The sequence below is a fragment of the Pelodiscus sinensis genome, chromosome 32, assembly GCF_049634645.1.
Source record: "Pelodiscus sinensis isolate JC-2024 chromosome 32, ASM4963464v1, whole genome shotgun sequence".
Classification (NCBI taxonomy): Eukaryota; Metazoa; Chordata; order Testudines; family Trionychidae; genus Pelodiscus; species Pelodiscus sinensis.
This window is the reverse complement of record NC_134742.1, coordinates 8,297,426-8,315,388: the sequence shown is the minus strand read 5'-3', so window position 1 is coordinate 8,315,388 and position 17,963 is coordinate 8,297,426. Positions and strand designations below refer to the sequence as shown.

General features: G+C 44.9%; 1 protein-coding gene across 3 annotated transcripts in view; it reads right to left on the bottom strand.

Moving 5' to 3' along the window:
- LOC102460034 (butyrophilin subfamily 1 member A1-like) overlaps nt 1–17,963 on the bottom strand; it is a 49,173-nt gene that overhangs the window by 23,847 nt on the left and 7,363 nt on the right. The window contains exons 1-3 of one of the 3 annotated variants that reach the window (XM_075914036.1): nt 13,251–13,692; nt 2,840–2,956; nt 1,044–1,391 (exon numbers count right to left, since the gene is read on the bottom strand). In XM_075914036.1, the coding sequence (XP_075770151.1) occupies nt 1,044–1,391; nt 2,840–2,939 (448 nt within the window). In that variant the 5' untranslated portion in view covers nt 2,940–2,956; nt 13,251–13,692. Of the gene's footprint in view, nt 1–1,043; nt 1,392–2,839; nt 2,957–12,653; nt 12,994–13,250; nt 13,693–17,963 lie in introns of those variants that run through there. The other 2 variants (XM_075914034.1, XM_075914035.1) reach the window with 2 other exon arrangements.

Genomic DNA, 17,963 nt, shown 5'->3' with positions numbered 1-17,963 from the left:
GGAACTGGACAGGACTTGTTCGGGGTAGGTGGGATTGGGTGCTAGGACCCCCCACCTGTGTATAAGGCCCGGGGCCATCTGGGGCACGGATATTGCTGGGGTGTCGGAGGGGTTTTGCTCGGGAGGCTTCAGGCAGGCAGCTGAAGCGCTCTGTGAGACTGGTTTGTGGCCTGTGTGGAGAGGTCGCCAGCAGGGGGACTGTAAGGAGCCCCGGATTTGAGCAATTCGCCCTGAGCGGACGCCCTCAGCTGTGCCCAGACACGGCCCTGTCCGTCACAGTGGCTTTTCAAAGCTCTTCAGTCTATTTTGGTCTTAACTATCACGAGCAATTTGGTCCCATCTGCAAACTTTGCCACCTCAATGTTTATCCCTTTCTCCAAATCATTTATAAATAAATTGAATAGGACTGATTCCAGAACAGACCTTTGGGGGACCCCCTAGTTACCTCTCTCCATTATGAAAACTTACGATTCATTCCTACCCTTTCTTTCCTCCTGTCTTCAATCTGTGAGGACCATCCCTCTTTTGTCCAAGATAACATACTTAAGAGCCTTTGGTGAGGGACCTTGTCAAAGGCTTTCTGGAAACCTAAGTACACTATATCCATTGGATTCCTTTGTTCACATGTTTGTTGACCCCTCAAAGAACTCCATGTTAGTGGTTTTCAAGTACCTAAAACGGTGTTACAAGGAGCAGGGAGAAAAATTGTTCTACTTGGCCTCTGATGATAGGACAAGAAGCAATGGGCTTAAACTGCAGCAAGGGAGGTTTAGGTTGGACATTAGGAAAAACTTTCTAACTACCTGGAATAAATTGCCCAGGGAGGTTGTGGAATCTCCATCACTGGAAAGAAAAGAAAGTGATGACATCACTCTGGCGTCCCACAGGAAACGTTTTTTTACACAGAGAAAGACTCTGAAGATCTCCTGGGCACTTAACTTTTGGAGTTAAGTGCTTGATGTGGGGAGAGAGGCACTTGACTAGTTCTGTGGGTCTGGGTCTATGAGCCAGCTAAAAAGAGTCAACAGACCCACGTTACTGACCTGCGACCTTCAGTTCCAGTACAGTTTCTTCATAAGAGGCACCATCCTGAACAAAGCAGTGGTACTGTCCTTCGTCAGAGGGCCTGACATTCACAATCCTCAAGGCCACATTCCCATCTGTGATGCCGGCTTTGGAAAGCTCTGTCCTACCACGATACTTGGACATCTGCTGCCCAAACTTATCCTTCCCATACCGGTACAGGTGCACAAAGGGAATGGACTCCCGCTGGAACCATCTCACCTCCATGTTCTCAGCGCTCATCCGGGGGGACAGGTGACAGGGTAACACGACGTCATCTCCCACCACGGCCGTGACAGGCTGGTCAGGTCCCACCACTGTAAATTGTGCTGTGGAATGTCCCAGGAGAGAAGGCAGAAAAGCTCAGAGAGAAGATCTTGTCCATTTAGTCAGTGGCACACACAAAACCAGTCCTGTTTGCTGTAGTTTGTATTCCCTGGAGCTACTGGGAAGAGACCCGGCACAAGGAGATGCCACCAGCCAATGAGCCTTGCAGGCCAGGCTAGAGGGAGACCCCAACCGAGCGAGCTAATATCGGAGAGAAGATTCTAACACCTTGAACATGAGGGCATGTGGCCACTGCTGGAGCACCTATTTTGAAATAAGCCTTTTCCTCTTCCCAAGCAGGCATTATTTTGAAAGAACAGGCTTGGTCGTGTGGATGCCTTGTTATTTCAAAATAAGGGGAGTTGTTTTGAAATAACTCCCCAGTGTAGACATGCCCCTGGGTAAAGACGTGGGAGCGAGGACTCAGATCCTGCCACTTGCCCATTTCACCAGGGTAGTACAGAAGCCAGGAGAGTTCCCCACAGTCACAGCACCATCCCCTGGGTTACACTGAGCTCGCTGTGTTATGTTTACACGCAGGGTACGTCTACACTGCGCACTGATTTCAAAATAGCCCATCCACGCTGCAGAGAAGCCTCAAAACTAGTCTGAGGAACACATGTAGGCTGTCTACACTGGCATGAATTTCCGGAACTGCTTAAAACGGAATACTATTCCGTTTTCAGTTTTTCCGGAAAAGGAGCATCTACATTGGCAGGCTGCTTTTCCGGAAAAGCCCTTTTTCCGGAAAAGCGTCTGTGGCCAATGTAGACGCGCTTTTCCGGAAAAGAACCCCGATCGCCATTTTCGCAATCGGGGCTTTTTTCCGGAAAAGACTACTGGGCTGTCTACACTGGCCCTTTTCCGGAACAGTGTTCCGGAATAAGGACTTATGCCCGAGCGGGAGCAGAATAGTTTTTCCGGAATAGTGGCTGATTTTGTACAGTAGAGCGTCGTTGCTTTTCCGGAAATTCAAGGGCCAGTGTAGACAGCTCGCAGCTTATTCCGGAAAAGCGGCTGATTTTCCGGAATAAGTGGCCCAGTGTAGACACAGCCGTAGACTTGCTACCTCGATTTAGAGCCCCAGGAGGCCCTGGGGAGGAATAACTTAGAACGGCCCTAGGAGGGGGCGGAGGGAAGGGGGCTATTTTGAAATAGCAGCAGTGGAGTGTCTCTACAGGCCTTATTTCGAAATAGCTATTTCAGAAGAGGCGTTATTCCTCATGGAATGAGATGTATAGTTTTTGGAATAAGCTGCCCGTTCTTTTGAAAGTACTTCAAAATAAAGGAATGGCTGTGTAGACACCCAAATTGTTATTTCGAAATAGCGATGCAGTGTAGACACACCCTGTGAGAAGTTCCACTGACTCTGAGGTGCACATGTTGTTAAGACACTTCCAGGACTTAAATAAATCCTCTAAGAAACCGCAGACCCAGCGCAGAGTCCTACCTGATTCCCTGCTGCCGACATGACAAGTCAGGAAGAAAACAAGAAAACCAGGCAGAGGGGAGCTGGCTCTGGCGCTCTGGCCGATGGAGGGAACCTTCATCTTCCCTGAAACTTCATCTGGACAACAGGAAGGAAAAAACAAAAACTGACCACAGTGAGCAGGACACTGACTAGCATTAAGGCCAAGTCGACACTGGCAAGTATCTGTGCAGTAAATCAGCCCCCAGTGCTGTGATGTTCAAGGTGTCCACACGGGGAAGACAATTAGCCCTGGTCTGCACTAGGGCTTTATGTCAAAATAACCCCCCTTAGGTTGAATTTATAGGTGGAGCATCCACCCAAACCAATCTCTTATTTCAAAATAGTGGGAAGTGCATTTCGAAATCTGGACTCCTGTTTTCCTCAGGGAATAGCGTTAATTTTGAAATAGCTATTTCGAAATAGCATTAGTGTGCACTCTCCAGTGCTATTATTTCAAAATAACTGCTCCCCAGAGGAATTTGAACTAACTACTCCCCAGGGCTCTATGTTGAGGTAGCACATCCTCATTCATGGAGCCTGCCTCGGACTATTTTTAGGCTTCCCCATACAGGGCATCCCCGCTATATGTCTCACCAGGATACATCGGTTCTGCACTAATGTCGTTGACCCTTGTAGGAACAGTTGCGTTAAACATCCTTCCATTCTTTGTTCTTACGTCGTGCAGAAAAAAAGGGACCAATGCATGCAAATGGAAGTCAGCCACGAGGAAAAATATCCCCGCTTTACATCATTTCACGCTACATCCCCATGTTTTGGAACGTATCTTGGGTGTATAGCGGGGACGCCCTGTAGTGGGAACACTATTTTGATGCTGTAAAATTGGCAGTTATTAAGTCGAATTCAGTGATTTTGAAATCATTTCCTAGTGTAGACATGGTCTCTGGGTGCTCTAGCTCCAGAGTCACTGCACTCTGCTGTGCACAACAACCTCCTTCCCCTCCCATTGTCACGAATCATGGGTCGTGTGAATGGTCAGTATGAGTGTATGAGTGAATCCACAGCAAGTGAACTGAAGAGACGATTATGGACTTGTTTGGTCTAGGCAAGAGTCCCGGAGGATTATGGACTTGTTCACAACTTTAAAAAAAAAGGACTGTAAAATAAAAGAACTGTGTATGTGGCTGAGGCAGCGTTTCCAGCATTGCCAGATAAGAAAAGTAACAAGGGAAGAGTCTAACCATGGACAAACCATTGTTTTACACTCATGGTGAGGCAAGTGGTGCAAAAAGGGTGTCACTAACGGACATGACCCCACCTGCACTGCATGTAACCAGTGGATGGCATTTCAACGGACTGGCCCCTGCTGAGGGGATATATACCACACCATTTCCCCCCACAAGCTGGAGTCCATCGATTCAGCATATTAGGGTGATGTGCACATCGGACTTCTGCCTCAACCAAATTAACCAACATTACCTGGAGTCTGGCCAGCCCCAGAGGGTGAGTGTGTGTGAGAGTGTGAGTGTGAGTGTGTTAAATTGATTTAAGAATTAGACTGGGTTAAGAATTAAATTTAAATTGTTAAGTATTCCATTTAATTATTCATTTTAATGCCTTTTTCTGTCTTTCACTGTTTGTTTTAATTGTTTTAGTATTACACACACACACACACACACACACACACACAGTGCTTTTAAGATTTTCTCCCCCCCTTCATTAGCATAAAAATGGCTGCCGCTTTTTTTTTTCGGCACGGAGCTTTGCCGGAAAAAAGCGCCAGTCTAGAGCAGATCTTTCGGAAAATAAAGCCTTTTCTGAAAGATCCCTTATCCCTTATTTTAAGAGAGATAAGGGATCTTTCGGAAAAGGCTTTATTTTCCAAAAGATCTGCATCTAGACTGGCGCTTTTTTCTGGCAAAGCTCTGTGCCGAAAAAAAGCGGCAGCCATTTTTATGCTAATAAAGGGGGGGAGATTTAAATCCCCGCTTCATTAGCAATTGCGATACGTCTAATTTGCATCTCTTTTACGAAAAAGGGATGCAATCGAGATGTAGCCCAGCTGTGTTGCTTGCATACGCTGCAGCAAAGAAGAATTTAAGCATTGGCAGCATTAAGAGGCACGAATTAAACAATTGTAGATTGATTTGGGAGAATATAAGCAAGAGCTTGAAATAAAAAAGGGTCATTTAAGTGTAGCTGTAGAACAACTAGAGGAGGTCAGGGGAAAACTGAGGAAAGAGCAAAGTGAAGGAGATACTGGAACACGAAGGAAAGTGGCAAAATTGGTGCCAAGATTACAGTCTTTAGAGCAAAAATTAAGTTTGCTAAATTAGTAAGGGACAAAACATGTGACTATGGAAAGGGGACATTCAGCAGAGAAAGCAGAATTAAGCACAGACAAATAAGAAACCAAATAAGCATGTAAGAATGGGTAAAAGGTTTAAAGCCCCAAAGGGGCATTGGAAATTTAAATTCTTGAAAAAATACTGAAAATGGTAATATTTAAACTAATGAAGTTTTCAGTTCAAGGATGAGCAAGTAATTAAGGGAAAAATATGTGAAAAGTTAACTCTATGAAGTGTGGAAGGAATTAAGCAATTGTTGTAAAAGATGCTAGAAGAAAAAGTGTTATAAAAAGCCTCCTTTGTTTTTTGCAGCCTCTTTTCTGAAAAATATGTAAATAATCCAGGCAAAAAGTATTCTGATTTAAATAGTTGGCTGTGGACACTTTTGTTAAATCTGCTAAAGGGGAAATAGGGAATCCTACTGGAATTTAACTGGTTAAATCCATAAAAGGGAATTAAATTTATGAATTGTAAATTTGTAAATCTGTTTTTAAGATTTCAAATTAATTGTTTTTTGTTTTTAAATAATGCCCTTTCATTTAAAGTTGCAAACTAACAAGACACTTTTTATTTTCAAACAAAAATAGCTGATGCTGTTTGTCTTCTGGCATTTAAATACCTTAATGCTGTATAAGGTTCAAAATCTTGGTACAGGCTGAATATCTGAGACAGATAAAACCTCCAAAATGAGGATGGAGTCTGGATTTCTTATCTTTTGGGTAACAAATCAAACTATTACTTTAAAAAGGAAAGCAATATCAAGAACCGTGAGTCTTAAAGGGTCCTAAGTAATTAAACTGTTGCTTTGATGAGGGTACATAAAATCTGTAAGACACCATGTGCACTCTAAAAAAAAAAAGCCAAAATGGGGTTGTGGTTTTGTTGTGTGCTTTAAAAGCAGAACTTAAGAGTGAAAAGAATCAAAGCTCTGGATTTCACTGTGTTCCTTTTCAAGACTGCGTTTCTGGGTTGCTAATACTTTTTGGCTTGCTTTCAGATCCAAAGTTGTGTGTAAATGCAGGCTGCCTCGTTGTTTTAGAAGGAATCTGCTATTCAAAGATTTGAAGAGGGGGTAACACACACACTGTCCTCAGAAAAAAATTGTCCAAATAAAAGGAATGGTATATAATAAAATATGTATACATAAAAATAAATGTAGTGTTAATAAGTAACCCTGCAACATTAAATATTATTCTCTTTCAGAAAAAAAAACCTGTTGGGCTTGCTGAAAATCACTATAAAAAAAAGGAAAGCTTCTCAGTGAACCTCCAAATTTATTCACAACAGACAATTAAATTCTGGTCTGCAGTGTAAGAGGGAAACTGAGGCATGCCACCTCATTAACTCAATAAGGGTATGTCTACACTACACCCCTAGTTCGAACTAGGGGGGTAATGTAGTCATTCGGAGTTGCAAATGAAGCCCGGGATTTGAATTTCCCGGGCTTCATTTGCATGATGCCGGCCGGCACCATTTATAAATGCCGGCTAGTTCGGACTCCGTGCCGTGCGGCTACATGCGGCACGGACTAGCTAGTTCGGATGGAACGAGGTGTACAGCTAGTTCGGAATAGGAAGCCTAATCCGAACTAGCTAGACCGTGCCGCGTGTAGCCGCGTGGCCCGGAGTCCGAACTAGCCAGCATTTAAAAATGGCGCCGGCCGGCATCATGCAAATGAAGCCCGGGAAATTCAAATCCCGGGCTTCATTTGCAACTCCGAATGACTACATTACCCCCCTAGTTCGAACTAAGGGGGTAGTGTAGACATACCCTAATTGAGCAGTGAAATAATGTACCCAAAACCCCCAAAAGATGGACATTACTTAGGCATGGCTGATTTATAAAACAAAAGCATAGGTAATAATTCAGGCTGATAAAGTCAGCAAGAATACTTGTAACAAAAAGAAGCATTTAAAAATATGATGTGCCACCCCCACGGGGGTAAAAAAAATTCTTTTTGTTTTTCAGAACATCAGAAAAAGCTGGTACCAGCTGAAGAGCAATCAAGAATAATTGTTACATGTCTTATGTGTTGTCTCATATGTTATGTTTTGTCAATTTGTGTCATTTGTCTCAATGCTAGCATTATTGTGTATTGTTTTTAAAAAAAGGAACACTGTAGTAGGCAGGGGGAAAAAAATATATGACGCTCTAATCAGAACTCATCTTATCTCTATCTGCCTCCTGATAAATTGAATATCCATTTCCATGGTGTTCCATCTAAAGAGCAAGGATCCGGCAATGGCATGGTTGTTGTGGCAAACTTGCTGGGCTTAGCAAACTGCTAAGGTTAATTCTGGAACTATGTAAATAAAGTAAAAGTTGAAGCAGATAGGTACAAAAAAATCTATTTTAAGTAAAAGGGAAGACTAGGCAATTAACCAAAGCGGTAACAAATAAACCACATGGAGGGTCCCCTTCCTGAAGTGAATGCAGGGGCAATAATGGAAAACTGCCCTTACTCTCTGCTGTAATCAGGTAATGCACCTAAATCTCAGACTTATACCTAGAGTCAGGGGGCCATCATTGTCATGGGTGTGGGGACACACGTATTGGGTCTTATTAACTTATAACAACTTTTAGGTCAACATATTGTTATTTAAACAAAAATACATGTGTAACAATTGCTGCTCCACATCTGATATCTGTCAACTTGACCTGTCTTCCTACGACTCAAATACTGTAAGGGGCAAGAATCACTCTCCTCCATTATCAACCATCTACTGATTGGGTAACTTCAACCGACAGTATCTCTAAGTGGGCTATGTCCATGAAAGCTCATAATCCCATCTACATGTGTTATTGGTCTTTAAAGTGCTGTCAGACTATTTGTTGTTTTTTAAGCATCTCTAATGTCACCTTTGAAGTTCCAGACTGTATTTGTATCTACCCAGACCAGAACTTGCCAGCATCGCACTCCCAAATGAACATAAGGGCATCCCGTCGGAAGCTGGTAACCTTAGCTTTGATTTAAACATCTCAGTCTAAAATAACATAATTTGAACTTTACAGGAAAAGAATACCAACTATGCTACTGGGGTATTTTATTTTATAACAGTTTATTGTGCTAGCTGTTTAAGCTAGTAAAATAACATTTTTGAACATAAATAGCAGCTGAACTAAAAGGGCAAATCCCAATTCCTGAAGTGCACAGGGAGATCCCCAGAGACAGATGGGGGTTATTAATTCCTTTAGTGGAAGGGTATGAACAGGCTTTCCCCATGAAATCCTGTATAGCTGCCCAAAAACTATTTCAGAAAGTTGTGTGTCTGCATGGGATCTCTGCAGTCATTGATTCTGATAGAGTGGCCCTAGGTTCTGGAAAAATTGTGAACAACTGCTCCAAATACCGTGCATCAAGGGGTGGCTGCACATTCTATAATGGCAAATCACAACCATCACTTTGGATGGCTCAGTGCTAACTCCAGAGCTCCTTCAAGAGGTGGTGTCCACATGAGCGTATCACTCCTGGGACCAGTTCCCTGGGGTGATTCATTTTCAACTGCAAATTCGGTGTAAAGGTCAAGTATCCCAAATGAGCTGTGGCACAATTTCTCTTTGGGATCATCAGAAACACAATTTGGACTGGGATTTTAGCCATAGCCTTTCATGGACTTCAATGGGTGAAATGCAGAGCTTGCTCTGCTTACAGATTTGGAATGTCACCAAGCCAGCTACCATCCCTTGTCAACTAGTTAAGAATGCCTTGTCAGTAGCGGAGCAGTTATGGCTCCTTTTTAAAATTCAATCCCACTGGACTCTGATTTTGGCACACTTCATCTCTGCTGTTCCCTGTTCACAGATTAAGTTAAATTCTTCGGTGTGTCCATCTAGCTCAGTGCTCCAAAATGCTTGTTTCTCTGAGCTGGACTACGGCTGTGTCCAGACTCAGGGGTTTTTTCGGGAAAAGTAGCCTTTTCCCGAAAAAACTTCCCCTGCGTCCAGACTCAAGCCGCGTTCTTTTGAAATTATTTCGAAAGAACACGGCTTTTCTTTCGATGGCGGTAAACCTCGTTTCACGAGGAAGAACGCCTTCTTTCGAAAGTTCCTCTTTCGAAAGAAGGCGTTCTTCAATGTAAATAGGGCTTCCTCGAAAGAGAGCATCCAGACTCGCTGGGTGCTCTCTTTCAAAAAAGCGGATTGCTCTTTTGAAAGATCCGCCTGCAGTCTAGACGCGATCTTTCGAAAGAGGCTCTTTCGAAAGATGCTTTCGAAAGAGCCTCTTTTGAAAGAAGCCTGCAGTCTAGACATAGCCTACAAGAAAAAGGGCCTTTGTGTTTTCCTACCATTACAAAATAAAACAATCTGTTCTTAACACAGGCCCTTCCTTTACAACCTCCTGCAAAAATGTTTCCTGTCACTGGTTACATTTAGGCCAAAAAGGTAATTCTACTAAAAGTTATACTCAAATGTACCTGCAATGTATCAGATATTCTAATTCATGGTTCCCATCATATTATGTGTCACCCTTGCCTCAAACCAGTACAGTTTTCACTCCTATGCCCAGGCTACCAATTCCTCCTCCGCAAAACTAGTCCATTTGGACCAAACTTTTAAACAAAAGTTCTAATCTGGCTCAACAGACTCCTCAAATAACTCAGTCTGTGGCAACCACACAAATTTATGCTTTAGCTAAAAGGCTGCCAGATTAAACAATTGAACAACAAAGTAGTCAACCTGACCAAACACCATTGGTAAAATATAAATATGTATTTGCTTATGTATGTGTTTATTATTGCATGATCCCTTGCCACTTTTGTATTGTTCTTGTTTATCATTATGTGCTGTTACTGCCATAAACGGCTAAGTACTGTTGTGTTCAAGCCAATGCATCTAAAAAGTATGTTATAAATTATAACTACTTTTGTACCTTTTTACAGCTTGCATAAATATTAATACTTGTCTAACTTATGTAGTGACATCATGAGCATGGCTCAGGTATCAAGAGGGGAAAGATGTCACGAATCATGGGTAGTGTGACTGGTAGGTGTGAGTGTATGAATGAATCCATAGCAAGTGAGCTGAAGAGAAGATTATGGACTTGTTTGGTCCAGTCAAGAGCCCCGGAGGATTATGGAATTGTTTACAACGTTAAGAAAAAGGACTGTGTGAGATAAAAGAACTGTGTATGTGGCTGGGGCAGGGTGTCCAGCATTGCGAGATAAGAAAAAGTAACAAGGGAAGAATCTAACCAAGGACAGATTGCTGTTTCACACTTGTGGTGAGGCAAGCGGTGCAAAAACCAAATATTTCTGGATCAGTTGTGGACACACCAGCAAGAAGAAGGGAGTGTCACTAACGGACATCACCCCACCCGGACTGTGAGCAACCAGTGGATGCATCTCACTAGCCTGGCCCCTGCCGAGGGGATATATACCGCACCATTTCCCCCCACGAGTTGGAGTCCGTTGATTCGGCATATTGAGGTGATGTACACATCGGACCTCTGCCTCAACCAAATTAACCAACATTACCTGGAGTCTGGCCAGCCCCAGAGGGTGAGTGTGTGTGAGAGTGTAAGTGTGTGTGTGTGTGTGTTAAATTGAATTAAGAATTAGATTGCTAAATTGGGTTAAGAATTAAATTTAAATTGTTAAGTATTCCGTTTAATTATTCATTTTAATGCCTTTTTCTGTCTTTCACTGTTTGTTTTAATTGTTTTATATATATATATATATATATATATATATATATATATATATATATATACACACACACACATTTAGTGCTTTTAAGATTTGCTCCTAAACTGCTTGCAATAAACTTCTCAAGGGTACAGTCTGTCTGCTGTAGATCTCTTGTTCTGTGGGCCAGTCATATTACACAGTCAGGAGCTCTGTTTGCTCGGTTTGATCAACTGAGCAGCAGCAGCACCCTTTTGTGACACCATCCACCAGGGTGGGTAGGGCAGCTGAGCCAGCTTCCAGTGGCGCAGGGCCCCTTACTCTCCACCTTCCCTCCCTCCCTCCCTCCACAGGAGCCCCTCTGCGGTGTGGGGTCCTGGTCTGAAGGGGCCACCTACTTCTCCTCTGGGCTGCTTTGATAGCTGGGGTGCCACAGGGTGGAGCACACTTGGGCTCGGCAGAGTCCAAGACTGCAGTAGAGGCCTCCTGTGTTGTTATTTTTTAATACCCTGGTCTGGGTCCCCGCGGGAGACCCTAGCTCCAGCTAGAGTCAAGCGGCAGCCACACGATGTGCGTTCCAGCTGGGGCAGCCTCACCGGAATGGGCCTCATGTGGCTGCCACTTGACTCCAGCTGGAGCCGGGCAGCCTGTGGGGACCGAAACCGCAATACTAAAAATATCACCATGGGTGGCCTCTGCTCCAATCTCAGCATGCAGTCCCACATCAGGAGCAGCAGGGATGGACACTGCGGTAATAGCATCGCAGCCTGGCTCAAGCCCCACAAACTCCTTTCCATATGGAAGGCAGAAGGTGAGAGAAGGGACAGGGGGAGGACGAAGGGAAAGCAGGGCAAGGAGAGGAAGGGGCTTGTGCAGAAGGGAGGAGGGCAGGGCAGGAGAACAGAGAGGCATGCAACAAAGGGCAGGGTGGAGGAGAGACAAATGCCAGGGGGCCAAGAGGAGACAATGAGGAAAAGGGCAAGCGGGGAAGAGAAAAGAGGGAAGGTGTCAGTGGGGATGGGAAAAGGAAGGGGACACAGAGGGGACACAGAGGACCATGAGGAGAACTGGGGCAGATGATGGTGAGGGTTGGCACCAGGCAGAAAGAGTCAAGGAGGTCAGGGGCACTGAGGAAAGGAGGAGGAAACAGGAAGGTGCAGGGTAAAGGAAGATGCAGGTACCAGGGGATGGGGGGAGGCGGAGGGAATGGAAGGACACTGGAGGGGAAGGACAGACACCAGAGGAGAGAAGCAGGGCAGGTGGGAAGAGGGAGGTGTTAGCAGAGGGGATGGGCAGAGGCAGCTGCAGCTGATCAGATGGGACTACAGGAGGAGAGGGCACAGGCGGAACAGAAGGGCTGATGCAGAGGAGGTGGGCAAGTCCTGAAAGGGCTGAGGGGAGTGGGAAAGGCAGGAGCCAGGACAGCAGAGGGGGGTGAGGGATATGGGGGCAGCAGCAGGCAATATGCTCACCATTGGTATGGTATAGTCTGGGCTTGTATTGTTTGCAGGGGCACTTGACCCCATTCTACAGCAGGGTGCTCAAAGCCAGTGAAATTGCCCCCAAACTTTTTACCTCACCCCTCTTTCTCCCTGCCCATGGCCCCAAACCACATTTCGCTTGTAGAATTCCTTAATACTGATTTTTCAATGAAATTGATGCTACATGAAAAAAAATGATTCTATTTGCGAAGGCCCACTCAGGAGGCATACAAATCTTTATTGCCTTCTCCTCTCTCCAAGGAGAAAAGGGAGCCAAATGAAAACTGAAAGAAAGAAAAACTACAATATTTCGTGGTCCATAGTACACGATTCAAACCAACCCAAGCCAAACCATAACATGTAATTTCCCAGCCAACACTACCAATTTGGAAGAGCTGTCCTCCTCCCATAGGTTTCCCCGGGATTCTGCATCGTCAGTGGCTTGTCACACAGGAGGAAGCGATGCGTCGCGCAAGGTACAGTACATTTCCCTGGGTCAGTGTAGCCTGGAGCCCCCCTCAGTGACACCCCCGAACAAGATCAGCTTCAGGCACGCGCAGAAAGACCCAGCTGCAGTTTTCTGCCCTGCCTGGTTCCGAGCAGGACTCGATGCTTCCCAAACACAAGAGGACTCGCCCCGCCGGCAAGAGGGAAAAGCGCAGCGAGAGCGGGCGGGGAACCAGACTTCGCGCAGCAAGTCGCCAGTCTCCGAAATCTTGGGAGGGGACGGGGGGGGGGGGGGGGGGGATTTGTCACAGATCGCCCCGGAGAACAACACGCAAGAGGCAGAAATCCCCAATCCCGCCGGCGGGCAGAGGGACACCCCGGGGCACCCTGCGGGGGGTGAGACCGGAGATCTCCCCGAACGGGGCACCCCGGGCCGGTCCCGCACGGAGCGGGGCCAAGGAGCGCGCCGGGTGTTTCCAACCATCTGCCCGCGCCCCGCGGCTCGCCCAGCCCCTCCCGGGGCAGCACGTACCTGGCTGGAGCCTCGGGGCGCGGGACGCTCTGCCGGGCGCGGCCGGACCCCCCTTGGCCTCGGGCCGGGCTCGCTACGCGCCGCTGGGCTGGGCCCGGGCCCCCGCTGCTCGGCTCCAGCCGGGGCGCCCCGAGGGGACCCCGGGCTCGCCGCGTTCGCCTGGCGGAAAGTGAAAGTGACCATGGAAGGGTCGAAGCCCGTGACGTGGGCAGGCTGGAAAACCCTCGCTCCCCCGCGGGGCGCGCAGCCCCAGCCCGCCCTGCCTCCCGCGCCCACCGCCCGGCGTCGCTCGCTGGTAGTGAAAGTAGCGTCGCAAATCGCATCATTTCCAGCCTGTCACGCAGCGAGCCTGGAGTCCGCTCCCCAACCGCAGCAGCAAAGCGGCCCTTCCCTTTCCTCCAGACATCCATTTCCTACCGAGCTCTCAGCGGGGAGAGCACAGCAGACCGCAAAGTGATGGGAACAGATTGATGACAAGAGGTTAGTAGGGGCCAGGCCGGTTAGTCAAGGGTTGGGTGGTCAAATCTCCCAGGGGTCAGTTTAGCGGGAGGAATAGCCCAGTGGTTTGTGGGATGGCTTGCTCAACCCAGGATTATGAGCTCATCTCCCACATCCCTGCACTTAGCTTTTCCTCCCCTGGGGCAAGCTGGGCTCTGGGCCCACATCCCAGTAACAGGAAACTTGGAAATTGCTTAATGACGTCTTTGTTTTAGTCTTCAGGGAGAAGTCTGAAGGATTGCCTAACATCATGACTGCTAGTGGGAAGGGGCGAGGTTTAGAAGATACAATTTAAAAAGAACAAGTTAAAAATCACCTAGAAAAGTTAGATGCCTGCAAGTCACCAGGGCCTGATGAAATGCATCCTAGAATACTCAAGGAGCTGATAGAGGAGGTATCTGAGCCTCTAGCTATCATCTTTGGAAAATCATGGGGGACAGGAGAGATTCCAGAAGAATAGAAAAGGGCAAATATAGTGCCCATCTATAAAAAGGGAAATAAGAACAACCCAGGAAACTACAGCCCAGTTAGTTTAACTTCTGTGCCAGGGAAGATAATGGAGCAAGTAATTAAGGAAATCATCTGCAAACACTTGGAAGGTGGCAAGGTGATAGGGAACAGCCAACATGGATTTGTAAAGAACAAACCATGTCAAAGCAATCTGATAGCTTTCTTTGATACGATAACAAGGCTTGAGGATAAGGCAGAAGTGGAGGATGTGGTATATCTAGACTTTAGTAAGGCGTTTGGTACGGTCTCGTATGATATTCTTATCAATAAACAAGGCAAATACAACTTAGATGGGGCTACTATAAGGTGGGTGCATAACTACCGTGAAAACTGTACTGAAAGAGTACTTATTAATGGTTCTCAATCCTGCTGCAAAGGTATAATAAGTGGGGTTCCGCAGGGGTCTGTTTTGAGACTGGCTCTGTTCAATATTTTCATCGACGATTTAGATATTGGCATAGAAAGTACGATTATTAAGTTTGCAGATGATACCAAGCTGGGAGGGGTTACGACTGCTCTGGAGGATGGGGTCATAATTCAAAATGATCTGGACAAATTGGAGAAACGTCTGGGGTAAATAGGATGAAGTTTAATAAAGAGAAATGCAAAGTGCACCACTTAGGAAGGAACAATCAATTTCACACATACCAAATAGAAAGCGATTGTCTAGGAAGGAGTACGGCAGAAAGAACATAACATAAGAACATAAGAACAGCCATTCTGGGTCAGACCAAAGGTCCATCTAGCCCAGTATCCTGTCTGCCGACAGTGGCCAGCACCAAGTGCCCCAGAGAGGGTGGACCGAAGACGATGATCAAGCGATTTGTCTCCTGCCATCCTTCTCCAGCCTCTGACAAACAGAGGCCAGGGGGCACCATTTCTATCCCCTGGCTAATAGCCTTTTATGGACCTAACCTCCATGAAATTATCTAGCTTCTCTTTAAACTCTATTATAATCCTAGCCTTCACAGCCTCCTCTGGAAAGGAGTTCCACAGGTTGACTACACACTGTGTGAAGAAGAACTTTCTTTTATTAGTTTTAAACCTGCTACCCATTCATTTCATTTGGTGTCCTCTAGTTCTTCTATTATGGGCCCTAACTTTTCTTTTTCCACCCCCTCCACACCACTCATGATTTTATATACCTCTGTCATATCCCACCTCATTTCCTCTTTTCTAAACTGAAAAGTCCCAATCACTTTAACCTCTCTTCATATGGGACCTGTTCCAAACTCCTAATCATTTTAGTTGCCCTTTTCTGAACCCTTTCCAAGGCCAAAATATCTTTTTTGAGGTGAGGAGACCACATCTGTACATATTATTCAAGATATGGGCGTACCATAGTTTTATACAGGGGCAGTAAGATATTCTGTGTTTATTTTATATCCCTTTCTTAATAATTCCTAGCATCCTATTTGCCTTTTTGACCGCTGCTGCACACTGTGTCAAAGTTTTCAGAGAACTATCCACGATAACTCCAAGATCTCTTTCCTGATTTGTCATAGCCAAATTAGCCCCCATCACACTGTACCTATAGTTGGGGTTATTTTTCCCGATATGCATTACTTTACACTTATCCACATTAAATTTCATTTGCCATTTTGTTGCCCAATCACTCAGTTTGGCGAGATCTTCTTGGAGTCTCTCACAGTCTGCTTCTGTCTTGACTATTCGAAATAGTTTGGTATCATCCGCAAACTTTACCACTTCACTGCTTACCTCTTTTTCCAGATTATTTATCAATAAGTTGAAAAGGATTGTTCCCAGGACTGACCCTTGGGGGACACCACTACTTACCCCTCTCCAATCTGAAAATTTACCATTTATTCCTACCCCTTTTTTTCCTGTCTTTTAACCAGTTCTCAGTCCAAGAAAGGACCTTCCCTCTTATCCCATGGCCATGTAATTTACACAAGAGCCTTTGTTGAGGGACCTTGTCAAAGGCTTTCTGAAAATCTAAGTATACTATATCTACTGAATCCCCCTGGCCTGCATGTTTGTTAACCCTTTCAAAGAGCTCTAATAGATTAGTAAGTCATAATTTCCCTTTACAGAAACCATGTTGACTTTTGTCCAACAAATTATGTTCTTCTCCGTGCCTCACAATTTTATTCTTTACTATTGTTTCAACTAATTTGCCCGGTACTGAAGTTAGACTTACTGGTCTGTAATTGCCAGGATCGCCGCTAGACCCTTTTTAAATATTGGTGTCACATTTTTAAATATTGGTGTCATTAGGTATGGAAGCCGATTTAAAGGATAAGTTATAAACCACAGATAATGGTTCGGCAATTTCCCATTTGAGTTCTTTTGAAACCCTTGGATGAATGCCATCCGGTCCCGGAGATTTGTTAACATTAAGTTTTTCTATTTGTTCCAAAACCTCCTCTAATGACACTTCAATCTGGGACAGTTCCTCAGATTCATCACCCACAAAAGACGGTGCAGATTTGAGAATCTCCCTAACGTCCTCAGATGTGAAGAATGAAGCAAAGTAATCAGTTAGTTTATCTGCAATGGCTTTATCATCTTTGATTGCTCCTTTTATATCTCAATCGTCTAGGGGACCCACAGGTATTTTAGCAGGCTTCCTGCTTCTAATGTACTTAAAAAACATTTTATTATTTCTTTTTGAGTTTTTTCCTCAAAATCTTTTTTTGCTTTTCTTATTACATTATTACACTTGATTTGACAGTGTGTATGTTCCTTTCTATTTATCTCACTAGGATTGGACTTCCACTTCTTAAAAGATGCCTTTTTGTCCCTCACTGCTTCTTTCACATGGTGGTTAAGCCACGGTGACTTTTTTTTAGGTCTCTTGCTATGTTTTTTAATTTGGAGTATACATTTAAGTTGGGCCTCTGTTATGGTGTCTTTAAAAAGTTTCCATGCAATTTGCAGGGATTTGGTGGCTCTGGTCATTGTGCCTTTTAATTTCTGTTTAACTAACCTCCTCATTTTTGTGTAATTCCCCTTTTTGAAATTAAATGCCAGAGTGCTGGACTGCTGAGGTGTTCTTCCCACCACAGGAATGTTGAATGTTATTATATTATGGTCACTATTCCCAAGCAGTCCTGTAACGGTTATCTCCTGGACCTGATCCTGCGCTCCACTCAGGACTAAATCGAGAATTGCCTCTCCCCTTGTGGGTTCCTGTACCAGCTGCACCAAGAAGCAGTCAATTAAGCCATTGAGAAATTTTATCTCCGCTTCTCTTCCTGAGGTGACATGTATCCAGTCAATACGGGGATAATTAAAATCCCCCATTATTATAGAGTTCATTATTTTGGTAGCCTCTCTAATCTCCCTCAGCATTTCAATGTCAGTATCGCTGTCTTGGTCAGGTGGTCAATAATATATCCCTACTGCTAATTTCTTATTATTGGAGCTTGGAATTATTATCCATAGCAATTCTATTGAACATGTTGATTCATTTAATATTTTTATTTCATTTGATTCTACACTATCTTTCACATACAGTGCCACTCCACCACCCAGCTGGCCTGCTCTATCCTTTCGATATATTTTATAAAAGAGATTTAGGGGTTATAATGGACCACAAGCTAAATGTGAATCAACAGTGTGATGCTGTTGCAAAAAAGCAACCATGATTCTGGGATGCATTAACAGGTGTGTTGTGAGCAAGACACGAGAAGTCATTCTTCCGCTCTACTCCGCACTGATTAGGCCTCAGTTAGAGTATTG